The following is a 19,127-nucleotide window of genomic DNA, read 5'->3' as shown; positions in this document are numbered from 1 at the left end:
TTTTTTTGAAAAAAAAATCTGGGTTTGAATTTCTGTGTGCTGGGTGGATGGGGGAACAGTTGAGGAGGGGTTTGCAAGAATCTGGGAGCTTGTGTGGTTTTTTTCTGCATTTTTATGGTTTTCTGTGACCATTGGGCCATGTTGGTTTTTTTTGAAAAAAATTTCTGGGTTTTGAATTTCTGTGTGCTGGGTGGCTGGGGGAACAGCTGGGGAGGGGTTTGCAAGAATCTGGAAGCTTGTGAGGTTTTTTTTGAATTTTTATGGTTTTCTGTGACCATTGGGCCATGTTGTTTTTTGAAAAAAATTTCTGGCTTTTGAATTTCTGTGTGCTGGGTGGCTGGGGGAACAGCTGGGGAGGGGTTTGCAAGAATCTGGAAGCTTGTGTGGGGTTTTGTTTTTTTTGTTTTTTTTTTTGAATTTTTATGGTTTTCTGTGACCATTGGGCCATGTTGTTGTTTTTTGAAAAAAATTTCTGGGTTTTGAATTTCTGTGTGCTGGGTGGCTGGGGGAACAGCTGGGGAGGGGTTTGCAAGAATCTGGGAGCTTGTGTGGGTTTTTTTGAATTTTTATGGTTTTCTGTGACCATTGGGCCATGTTGTTGTTTTTTGAAAAAATTTCTGGGTTTGAATTTCTGTGTGCTGGGTGGCTGGGGGAGCAGTTGGGGAGGGGTTTGCAACAGTTGGGAAGGGGTTTGCAACAGTTGGGGAGGGGCTGGGGGAACAGTTGAGGTTTTTGAAGACTTTGGTGATTTTTAAAGCTTTCCCAAAACTTCTTTTGCAGCCATTTGAGGATTTTGAAGACTTTGGTGATTTGCAGCCATTTCGTAAGTTAAACTTTTAAAACTTTTTTTGGGGGGGGTTGGATTTTGGGTTGGGTGTTTGGAATTCAAGGATTTGGTTCTGGGTTTGAATTGCTGATTTTTTTTTTTCTTTTTCTGAGTTTACGAAGGTAAGAGCTGTGCTGCCATGGGACCCAAGAAGACTGCTGCTGCTGCGGAGGCCGGCGAGAGGAAGAAGGAGAAGGTGACGCTGGAAATGAAGAAGGAGATCATCCGGAAGCACGACGGTGGAATGCGTGTGACGGACCTCGCCAGGGAGTACGGCAGGAACCCATCGACCATCAGGACCATCCTGAAGATGAGGGAGAAGATCCTTGCAACTGATGCAGCCAAGGGAGTCACCAGGATCGTGAAGAACCGCCCAGCTGTTCTGGAGGAGGTCGAGAAGTTGCTGCTCATCTGGTTAGAAGAGAAGCAGCATGCAGGGGACACAGTGACTGAGGCCGTCATTTGTGAGAAGGCCAAGGCCTTGCACGCAGACCTCATCCGGGAACAGCCAGGAACCTCAGGCGAGCCAGAAGTCTTCAAGGCAAGCAGAGGCTGGTTTGACCGGTTCAAGGCAAGATCTGGAATCCACAGCGTGGTCAGGCATGGAGAGGCTGCCAGTTCTGATGTTCCTGCGGCTGAAGACTTTGCCTTGGAGTTCCTGGAGGCTGTGAAGACAGAGGGCTACGTTCCACAGCAGGTCTTCAACTGCGACGAGACCGGGCTGTTTTGGAAGAGGATGCTCAAAAGGACTTTCATCACACAGGAGGAGGCCAAGTTGCCTGGCCACAAGCCCATGAAGGACCGCCTGACCCTGCTCTTCTGTGCCAACGCAAGCGGCGACCTGAAGATCAAGCCCCTGCTGGTGTACCACTCGGAGAACCCACTTCAAGAAACACAAGGTCGACAAGGAGCGGCTGAGTGTCATGTGGCAATCCAACAGCAAGGCTTGGGTCACATGTGTGCTGTTTGTGGACTGGGTCAATCTTGCTTTTGGCCCTGCTGTCAAACAGTACCTGCTGGACAACGACCTGCCGCTGAAGGCTTTGCTTCTGATGGACAATGCTCCTGCTCATCCTAAAGGCCTTGAGGTGGACTTGTTGGAGGAGTTCAGCTTCATCAACATCATGTTCCTGCTGCCTAACACCACACCACTGCTCCAGCCGATGGATCAGCAGGTCATCGCCAATTTCAAGAAACTCTACACCAAGGAGCTTTTCAGGCGATGCTTCGAGGTGACTGATTGCACCACCATCACCCTGCGGGAATTCTGGAAGGACCACTTTGACATCGTCACCTGCTTGAAGATGATCACCACGGCCTGGAACGGGATCAGCCAGAGAAATTTGAATTGCGCTTGGCGCAGCCTGTGGCCGGACTGTGTGGCACCAAGTGACTCTGATGCACCAGAGTCAACAGTGGTGCAGGACATTGTTGCCTTGGGGAGGACCATGGGCCTGGAGGTCACAGAGGAGGACGTCTGCGAGCTGGTGGAGGAGCACGACCACGAGCTGACCACCCAGGAGCTGGTTGAACTGCAGTCAGAGGTTGCGCAGGAGCAGGCCTCGCTGGAAGAGGAGGAAGCAACTGAGGAACGGCCGTCCTCCAAAGAACTGAGGGACATTTGCCAGAAGTGGAAGGAGGTGCAGGCTTTTGCAGAGCGGCACCACCCTAACAAGCATGTGGCACATGACCAAGCGAACACTTTTGATACGACGGTCATGTTCCCTCTCAGGGAGCTGCTGAAAAGGCGGATGAAGCAGCAGACCATGGACAGGTTCCTCAGCAAGAAGCAAAGAGTGGAAGAGGAAGAGGAACCTTCTTCGAGTGGTCCCCCAGAGTCTTAGAAAATGTATGTACAGTACACTTTGTTGATTTTTAAATGTTTTTCTGTCATGTTTAGAAACTTAATTTATTGTTCCTTCAATTTTTGATATGCTCTTTAAAGTATGTGTGACTTTAAAGAGCAGTTAATAAACTATTGTTGTACCAAATTTGGCTTTGATTGGACTTTTTTTGACCATAGGAACGCATTAATTGAATTTCAATGCATTCCTATGGGAAACCGTGCTTCGCAAGACGAAAAATTCGCTAGACGAAAAAACTCACGGAACGAATTAATTTCGTCTTGCGAGGCACCACTGTATAGCAATAAAAGGCATAATAATAAAACACCAGTAGTCAGAAATGCAAGGAACTGGTATTAACCATCAAGAAGAGCTTGAATAAAGAGGTCAATTTTTAATTGTCAGTGCCCACATGATCTTGATGGGGAGACCATTCTACAAGGTAGAAAAAGCCCTTCTCTGAACAATGTAGAGGTGGACATTTGTGGGCTATGGTACAGTTAACAAGGCATTCTCTGCAGATTACAGTGATCAGGTTGGTATGCAAGGGGGAAAGTGCACATTTTAAAAGAAACCATGAAGGTGTTCGACAAAACAAAACAAAATGGCCAGGAGACAGGAGCGTTAATCAATACCCTGCTTATCAGTTTTTGTTTATATTATTACCACTGAATACCACTCAGCTGTGGTTTCCCATACCTGCTCTGCAAATTCTTTATTATGGCTGGCAGTTTGAACACTTCCTTCCTTATACCATAATTGCCAAACTCCTGGGAGTTTTCTCATTAAGAGACCAGTGTCGGACACTGACAGACTGCAGAACAGTGTCTAAGCTTTCAACGGCTGTCCCCTAATTATTCAAGCACTTCTGACTTCGGAGATCCATTTTAATGAGTTCAAATGAATTTCAGTTGGCAGAAATTAAAGACACCGGGGCAAAAAACCCAACACCTTCGCTTCTTGGTTTTTTAAGTTATATCTTGCCTCTTAGTTGTGTACGAGACACTATAGCCGGATTGTTTTATTCTGTAGATATTGACTACTTTTCCTGTGTTACCTCACATATCACGCCTGATGCTGTAAACCACTTCCCTTGTTGCCCATTGGGACTTAGCTTTTAAAGGACTGATTGATGGTAAGTGAAGTTTGCTACAGACACCCACCTCCTTCCTGATGTCCTGCACCAACTAGCTTTCTCTGTTTAATGATGTTAAAGCTTCAGGTTTTCTGCTTCAGTCATTCTCCAACTCCACTTCCAAGACTGTGTAGGAAATCAGTATTAGACATATTTATTTATTTACAAGACTTCTCTGTCGCCTTTCACCATAAGGTCCCAGGGTGGGTTACAACAACAAAAGAAACACAGATAAAATCATCACAATGATGAAACGCATGAAACTGTTCCAAATGGAACAGAGCACATCACTGAATGCACTGGGGCTAGGAGATTGGAAGGGCCTTTGACTAACTTCTTCTCAGTTTTTGGCTTCCCTTAGGTTCTTTTGTTCTTCTGATATCGGGCATTAATTACCATGCTGCAGCAAAGAACAATGTGATTTCATTTTTACTCTGACTCTTAGAGGCATCCATGCACTTACTCTGGAGTCCTTTTAAGCCTGGTATATCAGTAAGTAGCAGTAACATCAGTGGTGGGAGGGTAATTCTGCTAAACTCACACACACACACACACACACACACACACACATTGCTACTGGCCTCACTTCCATGATACATGCTCTGGTTGCATCCAGGCTGGATTACTGTAATGTATTTCATGAAGGACTGCCTATAAATATATTTTGAAAATTACAGTTTGTACAGCATATGGCAGCAAAAATGCTGGTAGGGGCCAAACATTCAGAACAGAACATTTCACATCATTCCTCTAATAGTTACACTGGCTGTGGGTTAGTTTCCAGACCCAATTTGAAGTGCTGGATTTGACCTTAATAGCCCTTAACAGGTTTGGGACCAGGTTATCGGAGGGACTGCCTGCTCTCATTAGAGCCTGCCTCAGTTTTATAGTCAGTTACTGACACCCTGATCTCTGGCCCATGTAGAACTTTCAGCACATTGAACCAAAAGACTACAGGGACAGGGTCTTTTCAGTGGTGTCCCCACAGCTATGGAACACCACCCCCTAGGAAAAAATCTTTGGAATTTTAAGTAACAATCTTAAAACATGTTTATTTCTGTGAGCTTTTTAGTAATTGCTTCTGATGTTTTAACTGTTCAGGTTTCAGGGGTGTAACGTGCTTTCACTGCAGTGATAATGATGAGGGTGCTGATGTTGTATTTTATACACTACCTTGGAGGCTTTTTGTGCCCTAAAATGCACCATATAAAGAAGATAATAAATGCATACTATATAAAAAGCAAAACCTTACTCTGAAGGTTACCAAATCTCAATGACTACAAAAACATCTGAAGCAGCTGATCTTCAGTAATGGGCCATATGCTTCCATTGTTGCTAGACTATAACACCCATCATCCCTGGCCATTGACCATGCTGGCAGGGGCTGATGTGAAGTCCAGAAACGTCACTGGTTACCCTCTCTCAAGTATTCATGAATGAATGGCAAGCTAGCAGCTTGATGTTGGTAGTCTCATAGTCTCCCTGCTGCTTATTGAGCTGTTTCTTCAATATAAGCAGTTCAGGCGTCAAGCACATAAACACCCTGACCCTAAGCATTTGAAGCACTGCATATGCCTGCAGTCTCAGCGTAGCATCATGGCTTATGACGCTGCATGGGTACAGCAGTTCATATGTTGCATCCAAAGAATGTTCTGACAGTGAAAGATGGGCTTGCTTGACTGACTTCCCCTTAGCAGCTTGCTTGGAGATGTCAATTTGATGCATTCTAGTTCGAAAGACTGACACATTTTATTAAGCTCCAGGGAGGGAGGGAGGGAGGGAGAGAGAGAGAGAGAGAGAGAGAATGCCATTCATAGGTTGTGCTCTCCCTCTCTCTCTCCCATTTTGTGCAGGCTGTTTGTTTTTGTGGAATGTCTTTTCCTAACTTGGCACCACCAGAAAGATTGTTCTTATCAGCATTCAAATACCAGTCACTCCCTTCTGAAGCAAGGAAAGATACACCGTGTGGTCCCAGGGGCTAAGGAAACATTGGCTTTTCGTCAGTTTGGGGGCTCGACTCTCACTGTCAAGCTCACTATCTGCTCGGTTCTCAGAGATAAACAGGAGATAGGTGCTCACCACAACACATTCCTTTCATGTTCACTTATTTCAAAAGAGGACTCTGCAGTCTACCACTAGCACATCCCTTGAAGTTATATCTCTCTGAGCTTGTCTCTTTGGCAGCTGTGTAGTAATTAGTAAACAGAGCAAAGATATTTTACACCACTCTTGACTATTCACTCAGCTGTGCAGTTGCGAACAAATGCTGCAGGGTGTTTTTTTTAATCATTAAAAAAAAACTTGGAAGGGCACCTCACACTCTCTGCTTAGATTACAAATCCCTATTTACAGCTGAAATTCTTACATAAACTATAACTTCAAACGATAAGGGCTCTCACAAAGGTAATTTATGGCTTTAGTGGGTAAGCTTGTCTATCTCTTTGGGATTTAATGTAACAACGTATTAAAATGAAATTAAGAAAATGAAAAGCATGCTATCATTTCCTCCGCTCAGGGAATTGAAAAAGTATGTCATGAAAGACTACAGTTTTTCCACGCTAAGCGCAGTGATTTGGCTTTATATATTTTAATTGGTGGTAGAGAGGGGGAACCAACCTCCCTTTAGACTCTTAGAAGCAAAGTTGCCACTTAGATTTGGTTTTTGTTATTAAAGCCAGGAAAGCAAAAAGGAATTCAGTCTTGGCCTACAAATACGAGCCGTTTGATTCTTCTCACTGTGTGTAAAGTCATAGCCATACATGTGAAGCAATATAGGCACCACTTTAACAGGCATGGATAATCTTGGGAACTGTAGTTTGTTAGGTGCTGACTTCACAGAGCTACAATTCCCAGCACCCTTAACAAACACAGTTCTCGGGATTTTTCATGACTGTTGAAGTGGTATAATAGTTCGCCGTATGTATGCTGTGGGTGTGACCTACCGTATGTCACTGTGTTGCAGTCCCTGTTTTATTGTAATAATAATAATAATAATAATAATAATAATAATAATAATAATACCCCTCCCACCTAGCTGGCTTTCCCAAGCCATTCTGGGTGGCTTACAACACATATAAAAACATAGTAAAATCTCAAACATTAAAAACCTCTCAATACAGGGCTGCCTTCAGATGTCTTCTAAAAGTTGTCTAGTTCTTTATCCCCTTGACATCTGAAGAGAGGAGGTTTCACAGGGAGGGTGCCACTGCTGAGACAGCTCTCTGCCTGGTTCCCTGTAACTTCACTTCTCACCGTGAGGGAACTGCCAGAAGGCCCTCAGAGGAGGACCTCAGTGCCTGAGCTAAGCGATGGGGAATCAGAAGACACTTCTTCTGGTATCAGGGATCAGGCACAACAAGATACAATAGACCACAAAGTGCTGACAGTACACCAGCAATCATTTAAAAGCAGATAATGTTAAATATATATTGTGAAGTGTTATAATGCAAATTCACCATGAGATTTTGCAAGAACGAAATAAAACCACTGGATAAGTTCTCTCAGTGTTACTGCTCGCAAAGTTTAAAAATAATGTCTTCTTCTTCTTCTTTTGAAAGGTAGACAAATACTTAAGGTATTTGACAAATGTACTTGGGAGATGTTTTTCCTACCACAGTGGAGCAAATAGTGAGGAATATCCTTATTAACACAGTTGGTCTCCAGGATTTCAAGGAGGGAGATGATGGGGATTGAACCCAGGACCTTTTGCTCTGCTACAGAGCCCTTCCCTAATGTTGTTGACTCCAGTTCCCATCAGTAATGCCAGCATAGCCAATGGACTTGGAGGTGATGGCAGCTATAGTCCAGCAATATCTGGAGGATGACAGGTTAGTCAGCTTTGTTCATCTCTATCCCAATCTCTGTCTCTGTTTCTCTATATCTATACCTACTATACCTACACTCAGGGCTTTTTTTCTTGAGCCAGAACTCACTGGAACTCAATTCTGGCTCCCCTCAGGTGGGTGCAATTGCCAGTATAAGAGAACAAGGAAGGTGAGATGGTGAGTTCTGGCACCATTTTTTCTAGAAAAATAGCACTGCGCATACAGTGGTACATCGGGTTAAGAACTTAAGTAGTTCTGGAGGTCCGTTTTTAACCTGAAACTGTCCTTAACCTGAGGTACCACTTTAGCTAATGGGGCCTCTCACTGCCGCTGCACGATTTCTGTTCTCATCCTGAAGCAAAGTTCTTATCCTGAGGTACTATTTCTGGGTTAGCGGAGTCTGTAACCTGAAGCGTCTGTAACCTGAAGCCTCTGTAACCCGAGGTACCACTGTACTTTATTTTCCGCTATTGGCCCACTCAGCCATCGAGCCATCAGAACTTGTTTCTCCCCCCCCCCCATTCTTATTTCTTCAGCAGGTCCACCCAAATTATTTTTTTAAATTGACCAGGGAGGTTACAAATTTCAGTTAAGTAATGGGAGCTGTTGCCGCTGAAAGTAAATAAAAGCTAGGTGTCTGTATGTGTATATATATATATATATATATATATATATATATATGATAATGTTTCCGCTTGTGACTCTTTGGGATCACCGCTAGTGGATTACGTTCATTTCAATGGCACTTGAGCCAAGAAGCAGCAGGCAGCTCAATGTGCCCACTATGTTCCAAGACAACTGCTGAAAATGTAAGATAAACCTCTGAACTCATACTAAGTAATAACATAAGCAAGATTAGGCTGATCTTTCTGCAGACCTGGGGTGGGGAAACCATCCTTGAAATGGCTCTAGGCTTAGCCAGAGTTTATTGCTTAGGCCCCAGTTTTAACACTGTAAGAGAAGAAATAATTGGCATGCTGTTCGTTAACGTTCCAAAATATTTTTCCTCCAATTCCGAGGTCTATGCTTTGTAATCATCATTAAAATCTACTAATTAGAATGGAACGAAGCAAGTGCCTCGTGAGTCACTCATTCCAAAGGCTGTAAAGCCAAATGCTTCTTGAGGAAAAAGAAATATTTTTTGAAACGTTCATAGCTTAGTCGTTCCCTAAGTGTGGCAAAACAATTGCCATAAGTTCTTTGCCTTTCTTTGCCTGTCCAGTAACAGCAGATGTTAAGTATATGAGTCAGACATATTATTTGTCCCCCAGTCTATTCAGAATAATAAGGTGGTTGTCCAGCTGTCAAATGGTTAGCCTTTAAGAGCTTGATTCTGCGAACACCAATGTTTTCTTGGTTCTAAACAGATTTAAGGGAGGCAAGGCCTCTGGGTTTCAGTGGAACTTACTTCCCGGTAGGTGTGCTTACACCATAGCCACACAATAACCTGACAAACAAATGAGTACATTTTTAATGAGAACATGCATGCACACACACAATGCTGGACCAGAAGGGCAATTGGCCTGATCCAGCAGGCTCACTTACTTTCTTAAGGAATAAAAGGAAGACAATGCCCTTCCTAATATTTCATACTATATATATGTCTTAGATACAGTGTTTCTCAAGCTTGGGTCCCCAGTTGTTGTTGGACTACAACTCCCATCACCCCTGACCACTGGTCCTGCTGGCTAGGGATGATGGGAGTTGTAGTCAAACAACAACTGGGGACCCAGGTTTGAGGAACACTGAAAAACTTGACTCTTTCTTCAAGTCACTGAATGCCCAATGTTCCAAACAATTGTGTGTGTCTTCTGTGCAAAGCCAGGCCTTTGGATATTAATGAATCTTGTCTCCCTTATCTTGATATCAGAAATGTCAGTCCTGCTGCTAGAACCCACAGGATGGCTGTAAATCCATGTGGTACTAAAATAGAGTGTGTTGCTTTCTGCTTGAGTAGCTGAGTCTCGTGCCTCATGCTTCCTCATCTCGAAAAGCCCCAGCTCAGAATTCCTGTATGAACCTCCCATTTGATAGAGCACAGTTTTCAGTGGAGCAGCTCCAGATGATTATCTAGAATGCTTGTTCTAGAAGGAGCTGAGCTGCTGTCATCACAGAAGCAAAGGTCCTGCCTTCCTCCCAAGCCGATAGGCACTCAGGGGCCTTTCTGTAATGTTGCATTTCAACAACCTGACCGGCCGTTGCTGTTTGTAGTAGGCTGCCCATGCTTGAGGAGTCAGTATGAGGTACACAAAGGCGACTGCACTTTGCCACCAATCACAGGTGGTGACAATGCAGCCTACACTTCACTGCCTGCTGTCATCACTCTCAACATGACATTCCCAGGCAGTTGAGTGCGGAAGTAGGATTTCAAGGCAACAACAGTCCTCCGGATAGTGAATTTTAAGAGTTTTTAAAATTATTGTTCAACACAAATGTTGCAAGCTACAGTATATAGCAAACAAAATTAACTTGGGTTTCTGTTCTTTTCTATGTGTTGGCAAAAGATGCCAATAATAATAATAATAATAATAATAATAATAATAATATGCCACTCATCTAATTGGGTTGCCCAGCCACTATAGGTGGCTTCCAGCAAAATATTTTTAAAAACCACAATACTGTAAAACATCAGACATTAAAAACTTCCCTATACAAGACTGCCTTCTGATGTCTCCTAAAAGTCAGATATTATTTCCTTGACATCTGATGGAAGAGTGTGCAACAGGGTGGGTGCCATTACAGAGAAGGCCCTCTGCCTCGTTCCCTGTAACTTCACTTCTTGGAGTGAGGGAACCACCAGAAGGCAGTTGAAGTAGACTTTCTGCTAAGCTCCATGTAGAGCACATAGACAGCATAGTCGAGGCACCAGCCTAGTTTCTAATCATTATGCTATAATGCAACATGCGTACTGCTTACTCCATCCTCTTAATCCACTCTCATCCAGTAAATGTGGTTTAGTTTCTTCCAGTCGCTTTGGCTCACTTCTTCACCCATGCCCCTCATGAGCTCTTTCCGGTTCTTCCATTTGTTCTTTTCAATTTCTTCCTTCCTTCTCTGCCCCTGCCCCAAAATTCTATCTTCAGCAGTGGCATACGATACTTTGAAGGAAATTGGCTTCTTTTGTGGGATTATAGGAAGGATGAAAAAAAAAAACCCTTAATGAAAATGGTATGTGTCCCTTTAGAATAACATGTCATCATGTCGCTCTGATTCAAAGTGGCAGAAACGTGCAGGAACGGCTTGGATAGATGGAAAATAGCTAGTAGAAATCCCCTCCACGCAAACGACCAATGCGGATGCTCTTGAAGTTCCTACATCTGCTTCTTTGAAAATCGTTTCCTCTGTGTCCTCTGCTATGGTGCCAATGTGTACTCTTGGGAGAGAGATAAAAGCACCATGTTGCATTCGCAAGCCAAAATAAGAATAATGATTCATATATTAATCCCTCTTTGCAAAACAAAAGAATAGAAAAAATAATGAGGGAAAGAAGAGTAAAGAGCCTCTTCAAAACATTCAGTTTAATGAGAATGTCTAAAATGATCATTCATACTTACAATCCACCCCCCCCCCCACTCCCCAGTGTGAGAAAACTGGCATCTTTTTTTAAAAAACAGGCATTTTCTTTGTATGTGTGTATTGTATGTCCATACACACGTACACACGGGTCTAATTTCTGGAAGGATTAAAGCTGCTAGGGCATTTGATATAGGAAACTGAAATTTGGTAAACACAGTCGAAGACACTCTGGTTACTAAAAACAACAGCCCTGAAACACAGGGTTGGCCTGCTCATGAGGTGGACTGAGGCAGCCGATTTAGGTGGCAGAATCCCATGGGGCAGTGCCCCCTGGGTGCCCCACCCCACCCCTGCCAATGGGTGGGGCACCCTGGCTTCTGGCGAGATTTTGCCAGAAGCCGCTGCTTTGGCGGCAGACTGGATGGCGAAGAAGCAGCACCTTCCTGTTTTACCTCAGGCAGTGAAATGGAACAGGCTGTCCCTGCTGAAACAAGACACTTTATACTTCTTGTTTTCAAAAGAAAGGAGCCGATATAATGGGGAATGGTACTTCCACATGATCCAGAAATCTGTTGTAAATGTTCCATGTTGATAAAACCTTACAAAGAAGCAAACTTGATGTAATCTTAACAGTTTATTGAACCCGTTTTTGTTGTGCTGTGTTTTAGTGATGCATGCATTTTGGTCTGGGCTTGGATGAACATGGGAATTTTTTTTTGTAATGGTGGGAGGAAGAACAAAGATACCTGAACATCATGGGGCAGATGTCAACAGCAAAAATGACACATGTGTGTTGGCTCATCTTTGTCAGGTGGGGTAGGTGAGGTGTTTTGTAACTTTTAAATAAATGTATTGTGGCTAGTCAAAGTTGCTGTGATGCTTGTTGCAGCCTCTCAAACCAGCTGCATTTCCTGCTGGCAGCAAACTGGAGTGGGAGCTATGCTACATTGACACTAAACTACCTTGCCTGGTTCCCCCTTTCTCTGAAAATGTCAGCTCAGAATTTCATCTCAGAGACAAATGGTCACAGATAAGGGGAAGATTTCAGCACATCTTTAATTGTTGTGCTGACCATACAATTACATTATTATTCCATGGGGGGATTTATTGCTGGACACAAATGTACATGAGTATCACTAAGTTGCCACACAAAAAGGTCATACCTACAATCAAATCAAGTTCGCTCTTTTTTTTGCAGTGCTTTACCAATTCAGTGTACACACCGTTAATGTGAACCAAGGGGAAACTGCAAAATGACCAGAGCTTGGGGTTGGGGGAATGAAAAGCTACACAATGGATTGCTGTTGTTGTTGTTTTAAAAAGGTTCCATTTCAGAAACTGTATCCTGCAACCCAAAACTGCTAAGTGTTGACAGAATTTTGAATAGAGAGAATTCTGAGCCACAAATGTGTTATATATATATATATATACACACATACACACATACACTAAGGCCAGGGCAAATACCCTTGCACACTTTGCAGATCATTTGTGTTCTGTGAATTTAGGGAGGAGGGATATCACCAACTCTCAATGGGGTGGGTGAATTACAAGAACTTGTATGTGGAAGTGGGCTTATTGTTCTAGATTCTCCTAGTAGTGCAGCAATAAAACTGCTGGCATTTTTGCAAAGCTAAGCAGGGTCTGATCTGATTTCAAACTAGATGAGGGACCACATGTTGAGATTATGGCATTGCAGGGAGTTGGACTAGATTGCCCTTGGGGTACTTTCTAATTCTATGATTCTATGTAGCGGTCAAAGTTTTCTCCTTTCTTTCTTTTTTACCAAAGGCGTGCTGAAACAGCAGGCAGAGAAGGAAACTTATCTGCTGCTTCAAGCAGGGACTAGGCCGCCCTCAGCAGTCTGTTGACATTCCTTTCTAATTTGGGACCGAATGCTCCAATGCAAATGATGCTACATCACAACAGGAAGAATTTGGATCAGGACAGGGAGAAGAAAAGGATAATGTGGGCCTTTTAAAGATAGCTGTCTCATAACTGGGGATGGAGAACCCGTGCTTTCCCCCTCCCCATGCACTGCTGGACTCTAGTTCCCATGAACCTTGGCCAGCATGGCCAATGGTCACGAATGATGGGAGTTGCAGTCCAGCAACACCTGGAGGACTACACATTCCCCATTCCTACATTAACTTGCACATAACTACCTGTTAACTGAGCCATTTCTGTACCTACCCATCCCACCCCCAAATCATAGTACCTCATCATAATGTTGGTGACCCTGCTTGTCTACAAAGAAGCCACCCACCCAAAGAGAAGTCTTTGCATATACCAAAATTACCAGGTTGTCCATCAGTCCAGCTGAGAGGGCTGACAAGACATACTACCCTCAAATGCAAACCACATGGTTGGAAAACACTTGGTTTCCTGGCAGTAATTAAGAATGTTACTAGGCAGGTTGGCAGCCACATAAAACAACTGTTACTCAGACCTTAAATTTATTACTTTCTCGGCTTATTGAAATGAAACACACATTATAAGCATATGTATGGAGCTACACACGTACAATGATGGAATAGCAAATACGTGTGTAATTGAGGCAGACACAAATCATATTGCTGGCCTTCTAATAAAGATTAGGAATTGCATTCTAAAATGATTTAAATGCAGTACAGAATAAACAGCGCTGTTTGAGGATAAGCCTCCTCACCACATGTCGGCTTTTGCTCAGAGAAGACCCAATCCTAACTTGGAATTAAACTTTCACTGAGTTTCCTTGTGACACAAGGCATTGAGGTATTCATGAAAGTCCATTGGGAAATTGAAAGAGAGAAAACCAAGTCATCTAAATTTCAACAGGATGCTCATTACTGAAAGAGAGTGAATGCCCTCCTTTTATCTTTATTTTTGAATGCAGGCATGCCTACATGCACATGTCATATGTGTTTACCGAGAATGTGGCATTAATTCACACTGCATAATATACACTGTACCGCATGACAGCAATTGCCAGGGTGCACTTATGATAATAGTTTTCTATGGCCAGATGTACAGGTAATGGTACAAAACTAGTGTGACAGCATAGACTTTTGTGTAAATATATGGCTATCCTTTGTTTCTTCTGTATAAAAACCAAGCTTTCCAAACAATGTTAATTCACGAGGAGTTTAAAAATGAAATTAGGCTGCTGCTATGGTAATGTATCTGTGCAAGGTTCGGAAGACTACCTATCTGACACTTCTGACTAGCTGTGGTGTTTTAAAGACCACAAAAACCAAATAAAGTAGAATGTGGTTGCCAACACAGCACCCACAGGCAACAATCTACCCATCAATACCCACACACGCTATTACTGCAGAATGGGTGGGTATTATTTAAATACCGCATTTTTGTGTTTCTATATGATTTCAAGTATTTGTACTTCGTAGCCTCCTCTGGAATCCACTGGAATGAAGGGCGGACTAGAAGTAGCCTTTAAAAAACAAATACGCAGTGGTCCCAGCCCCTAAAGTGTCTTGATGGGTGGTCCCTTTGGTTCAAATTCTGACAGCCTGAGGCGACTATGGGGAAAGACTGTAGTAGGGTGGGAAAGATGTTAAAGAGCTCAGACAACTTCCATACGGTGGAGTCCAGTGGGTGGGACATCTTCTGCCACCATCTGCTCTGCTGGGTTCTCTGCTGGCATCTGAGCAAGGATGCAACTTTTGAACTCAATAGACCTGGACATCCTCTTTCCAGCCCTGCCCTCACCAAGATTAGTTCAGGCCACTGCCAGCTGTGTGCTGAGATTAACTGTTTGGGTGGTGGAGCAGTGGCTAGTGGGAAGATTGGCTGCCTCTCATCTGGCTCACCATGGAGGTTCCAGGTTCTCTCCCAGCACATAGGGGATTTGTGTTAACTGTGGGGTAATGCTGGCTGCCATGTGCTGCTCACCAGTGGCTCCAGGGCATGCAATCCTTGCCAAGAGGTACTCTCCTGGACCCCACCTACCAGGACTTGTAAGTAGTTGCTTCCTTTGTCGGTCACAGCTGCAACTGCAAAGCATCAGAATGGTTTGGTGATGACCAGTTTTGTTTCATGTTTTAACCACAATGCAGTGAAACAAGAACTTCAAGCACATTGCATTTTGGGAAAATAAAAACTGCAGTTGCAACTGCGACAACTAAAGAGATGGGGGTGGAGGGCTCAGGGAGCGGTATCTTCCCACAGATGTCTCCAGTGCTGTGTGTTGTGGCATTTTATATTGTATTTTATGTCATGAACTGACCTGAGATTTGCGGATGAAGGGTGGTGTACAAATTTAATAAAATAGTGCAATGTGGCCAACTTAGTACCTCCAAGGGAGCAGTGTGACCAGGATGTTCCAGTGCTGACACAGACTCTGTTGACATGCCCACCCAAGCAGCTGATCACTGTAGCAGATATTTGGTGAAAATGAACGGTAATTAATACCCTGGTTTGTCAGGATTAAAGGTCACAATAGACCCTGTGATATATGTGAATGCCTCTTTAAGAAACCCACATCCTGTCCCATCTGATTCTCCCTGAACGTATCTCTCACCATTTGACTCTCTCTGTCAGCCACGTTCTAAGCTAGGCTATGTTATAGTTGGAATAAAGGTTGCTGTTTTATGAAGGCCTTGGTGCCTCTGCCAGATTCCTGGCTCTGAGAATTTACTTTCTTTCTCACCAAGCTAGCAGCAGCCAAAACCAAAAAGGCTGCAAACCCCTAAGGACTGAACTAAGGCAGAGCTATGCTTTGCAGACAGCCCTGGCGAAACTGATGAAGGTGTGTGCAAAAACTTTCTACGCACATGCCAGTTCCCCGCCTGAAATATTGAAAACTGCTATTATGCTCTATTGTATTGGATCTATTTCTCTATTGTGAAAATTGCCCAGCCTCATTGCTAGGGTCCATTGGCCATCTTAGAAAGAGGGAGAGGTTTTAGTTTCATGGGGCACGAGAAATTTCCCTGGAATTTTCAGATGGGTAAGTTGTTGCTTCTAATATTGCTGATGACAGGATTTTTTTATTGTTTTTTAAAAAAACTCCCTGCCCCCTCTCTATATATCTCCTTAGAGAGTAGGAGAGAGGAGGGCAGGACACAGAGCAATCAACTCTTCAAAAAATGACTTAGGGTTAGATTGAACCATTCAGAATTCTACAGTGTACAGTTTTCTTTCTTTTTTTCCTAACCCAATCAAGGCTGAATATGTCACACATTGTTTCCCATTTCCCCAGAGAACACAGAAGCATCTTAGAATGTGCTTTCCTCCCATCCCATATTAACCAGAACTGTGTTTCTAAAAAGGCCATCAGTATGTTGAGATTGAGACTGATCCTGTGCACATTTGTCTGGGAGCAAGCCCAGGATTTAACCTGGTTTGGGGCATATCTCATACCTTTACACTTGGATGTCCTAGCTAAGAGGGGTCAGTGCTGTCTGAACCTGTTAGTAGTCCAAAACATCTGGAGGGCACTGTGTTGGCAAAGGTTGGCACACTGGAAACCCTTCAGGAGATGAACATTTAAGCAACCAGAATAGTCACTCATAGAGGAAAAATAGGCAGTGATATGAGGACATCTGAAGTGTATATGTAAGGCAGAGAGGAGTTAAAAATATGATCCAATGTTTCCAAAGTTCTTGGAGATGTTTAATGTCAATGCATGTTTTATGTCAATCAAACACATAAAACACTGTCATGGTAACTGCCTATGCCATTAAGATGCACTTTTAAATCTCTAAAAGCAAGGCACTATAATTATGTATAATAAAACTTTCAGAGTCCCTGGAGTGCTTTCCCTGTTTTTAAGATACCCAAGGTAGGTGAGGTAAAAGAAAAACTTCGAACATTCTGAGTGCAGAAAAAATGTAAGAGCTGTCCAATTGTACCTACAGAATCTCTCTCACTTTGATTTATTGACTTTAATAACTGTGGGGTCTTGTCAGTTTTTTGGCTCCGGGAACTGAACACTGAGATTGCAAGAGGGGTTTCCCCCCTCCCCCAAAAGGAGAACTGATCTCTGCTTATGTCAGTAATTTGGGAAAGTCAAAAAAGTTCAGTTGTATTCGACTATGATCTAATTTTCTAGCAATGATTTTAAATTAAAATGTTCTCCTTTTAACTTACATGGTTTTGTTCATGAAATCCCTTGGGTGACATCAATAGCTTGATTTTTTTTAAAAAATGGAAAACTTCTAGAAAAGCAGCTTGAATTCCTTCCAAAAAGGTTTTTTTAAAAAATAAAAAAATAAAAAAATCAACATTATTTTCAAGAGGAAATGGTACCTTATACAACTTCCAGGCTAAGAACTAGGAACCCGCAAGCCTCCAGAAGTTGTTGTACTACAATTCCCATTATTTCTTATCATTGGCCATGCTGCTTGGGGTTGATGGGTGTTGGAGTTGAACAACAACCGGAGGGCCACAGGCTTCCCATCTAGACCTTTTACTCCCATAATGCCCTTTTACAACATACAGGGCTCGCCTTGATACTCCAGATGAGTTCATATAAGTGCTAAGAAAAGAAAGGTGTTGTTGTTTTTTAACATCTCAAGTAATTACTAGTACATTTACCCTAAATGTACAACACTCAATTATGAGCCATAAGCCAAACTGATCTTATGTTTTATTGTGGCAAAAGGTAATGATGCTACTGGAAAAGATTTGGTCCCCTGTTACTGTTTTGCAGGTGGGATTCAACTGCATTCTGGCAAGTTCAAGCTGCATAATTCAATTACCTCAGGATGAATGCTGAATATACCAATAATCTGGAAGCCACTCCAGTGAATTGGTCCATTTTCCTGGTTAGACTGAAAAATGTACAGGATGTCAGCAGTCACATTTACCGTATTTTTCGTCCCATAGGGTGCACCGGCCCATAGGACGCACCTAGTTTTTTGGGGGGGAAATAAAGGGGGAAAATTTTCCTTTATTTCCCCCCAAACCAGGTCGGGGAATCCAAACCAGGTCAGGGAACAGCGGGATGGCGGCGCTCCGCCTCCCTGCTGTCCCCCGAGCTTGTGGGGCTGGCGCTGGGGAGAAGCGTGCTCGGGGGACAGCTCGGGGGACAGTGGGGAGGCGGAGCATTCATCCTGATGTAATTGAATTATGCAGCTTGAACTTGCCAGAATGCAGTTGAAGGCTCCCTTTAAATGTATGAAGTGTTGCTTGAACTCAGAGATGATTCAGCTGTGGGGGCAGCATGTTACAGAAGGAAGCTGGTAAAAGCTGAGAGCCAATGTAGCATAGTGGTTAGAGTGCTGGGCTAGGATCTGGGAGACTAGAGTTCAAATCCTGACTCAGGTATGAAGTCCACTGGGTGACCTTACATCATTCACTATCTCTCAGCCTAACCTAATCACAGGGTTGTTGTGTGGATAAGATGGAGAGGGGAGAAAGCTTGTATGTCACCTTGAAGCCCTTGGAAGAAAGGTGAAATATACATGTAATAAATAAATAAAACCCTCCAGGTTCCCCTGATGTGTATATAGGGATGGTTGAGGACTGGGATTCAGCCCACATTTAAAGACAGGCTTATCTAATTTGCAGTTTCCAAAACAAGATGTTAACCAAAACACAGACATGCTTGGAAATTTGCATTTCTCCAAAATTTGCAATGCATGTCTCCAGCCATTTATGGAGCAGAAAAATCCTTATAATGTGTGTGTTAAATGCATATATTAGTGAAAATAGCATATGAAAATGCATATGTAAGGGGAAATCGCTTTATTAAAATGTGCATATTAGGACAAATTTGCACTTGAATGCTGGTAAATTTTCATGATGACTTTTAAAACAAGGTTCACAAACTGATGTGGACATATAGAGAACTGAACTGGCTGAAAAAATGAACAACTGAGAGAAGCTGAAATTAACATACTCATCAATCCCAATTGTGTCATGCATGTATTTAGTTAACCTTTTTTTCCCCTTTCCTTGTACGTGATACTTAAAAAGAGCACCTCCATTTTGTTGCATGTGAAATAGCATAACCAGGTAGCAGGACCAAGAAATAACCA

At 43.1% G+C, this 19,127-nt stretch overlaps 1 protein-coding gene across 1 annotated transcript; it reads left to right on the top strand.

The window, feature by feature from the left end:
* The first annotated feature begins 673 nt into the window (after positions 1 to 673).
* Positions 674 to 2,497, top strand: LOC308473259 (tigger transposable element-derived protein 1-like). The gene is made up of 2 exons (XM_080998607.1): positions 674 to 823; positions 940 to 2,497. The coding sequence occupies exon 2, from the start codon at positions 966 to 968 to the stop codon at positions 1,902 to 1,904; it is 939 nt and encodes a 312-aa protein (XP_080854733.1). The 5' UTR covers positions 674 to 823; positions 940 to 965; the 3' UTR covers positions 1,905 to 2,497.
* Positions 2,498 to 19,127: the final 16,630 nt, after the last annotated feature.

The sequence above is a fragment of the Podarcis pityusensis genome, assembly GCF_964106645.2.
Source record: "Podarcis pityusensis genome assembly, chromosome: 3".
In the NCBI taxonomy this organism is placed as follows: domain Eukaryota; kingdom Metazoa; phylum Chordata; class Lepidosauria; order Squamata; family Lacertidae; genus Podarcis; species Podarcis pityusensis.
The sequence above is the reverse complement of the archived record's forward strand: the minus strand, read 5'-3'. Positions and strand labels throughout refer to the sequence as shown.

Coding starts and splice junctions, on each gene's coding strand:
- LOC308473259 (XM_080998607.1), top strand. CDS start 966: ATGGGACCCAAGAAGACTGCTGCTGCTGCGGAGGCCGGCGAGAGGAAG.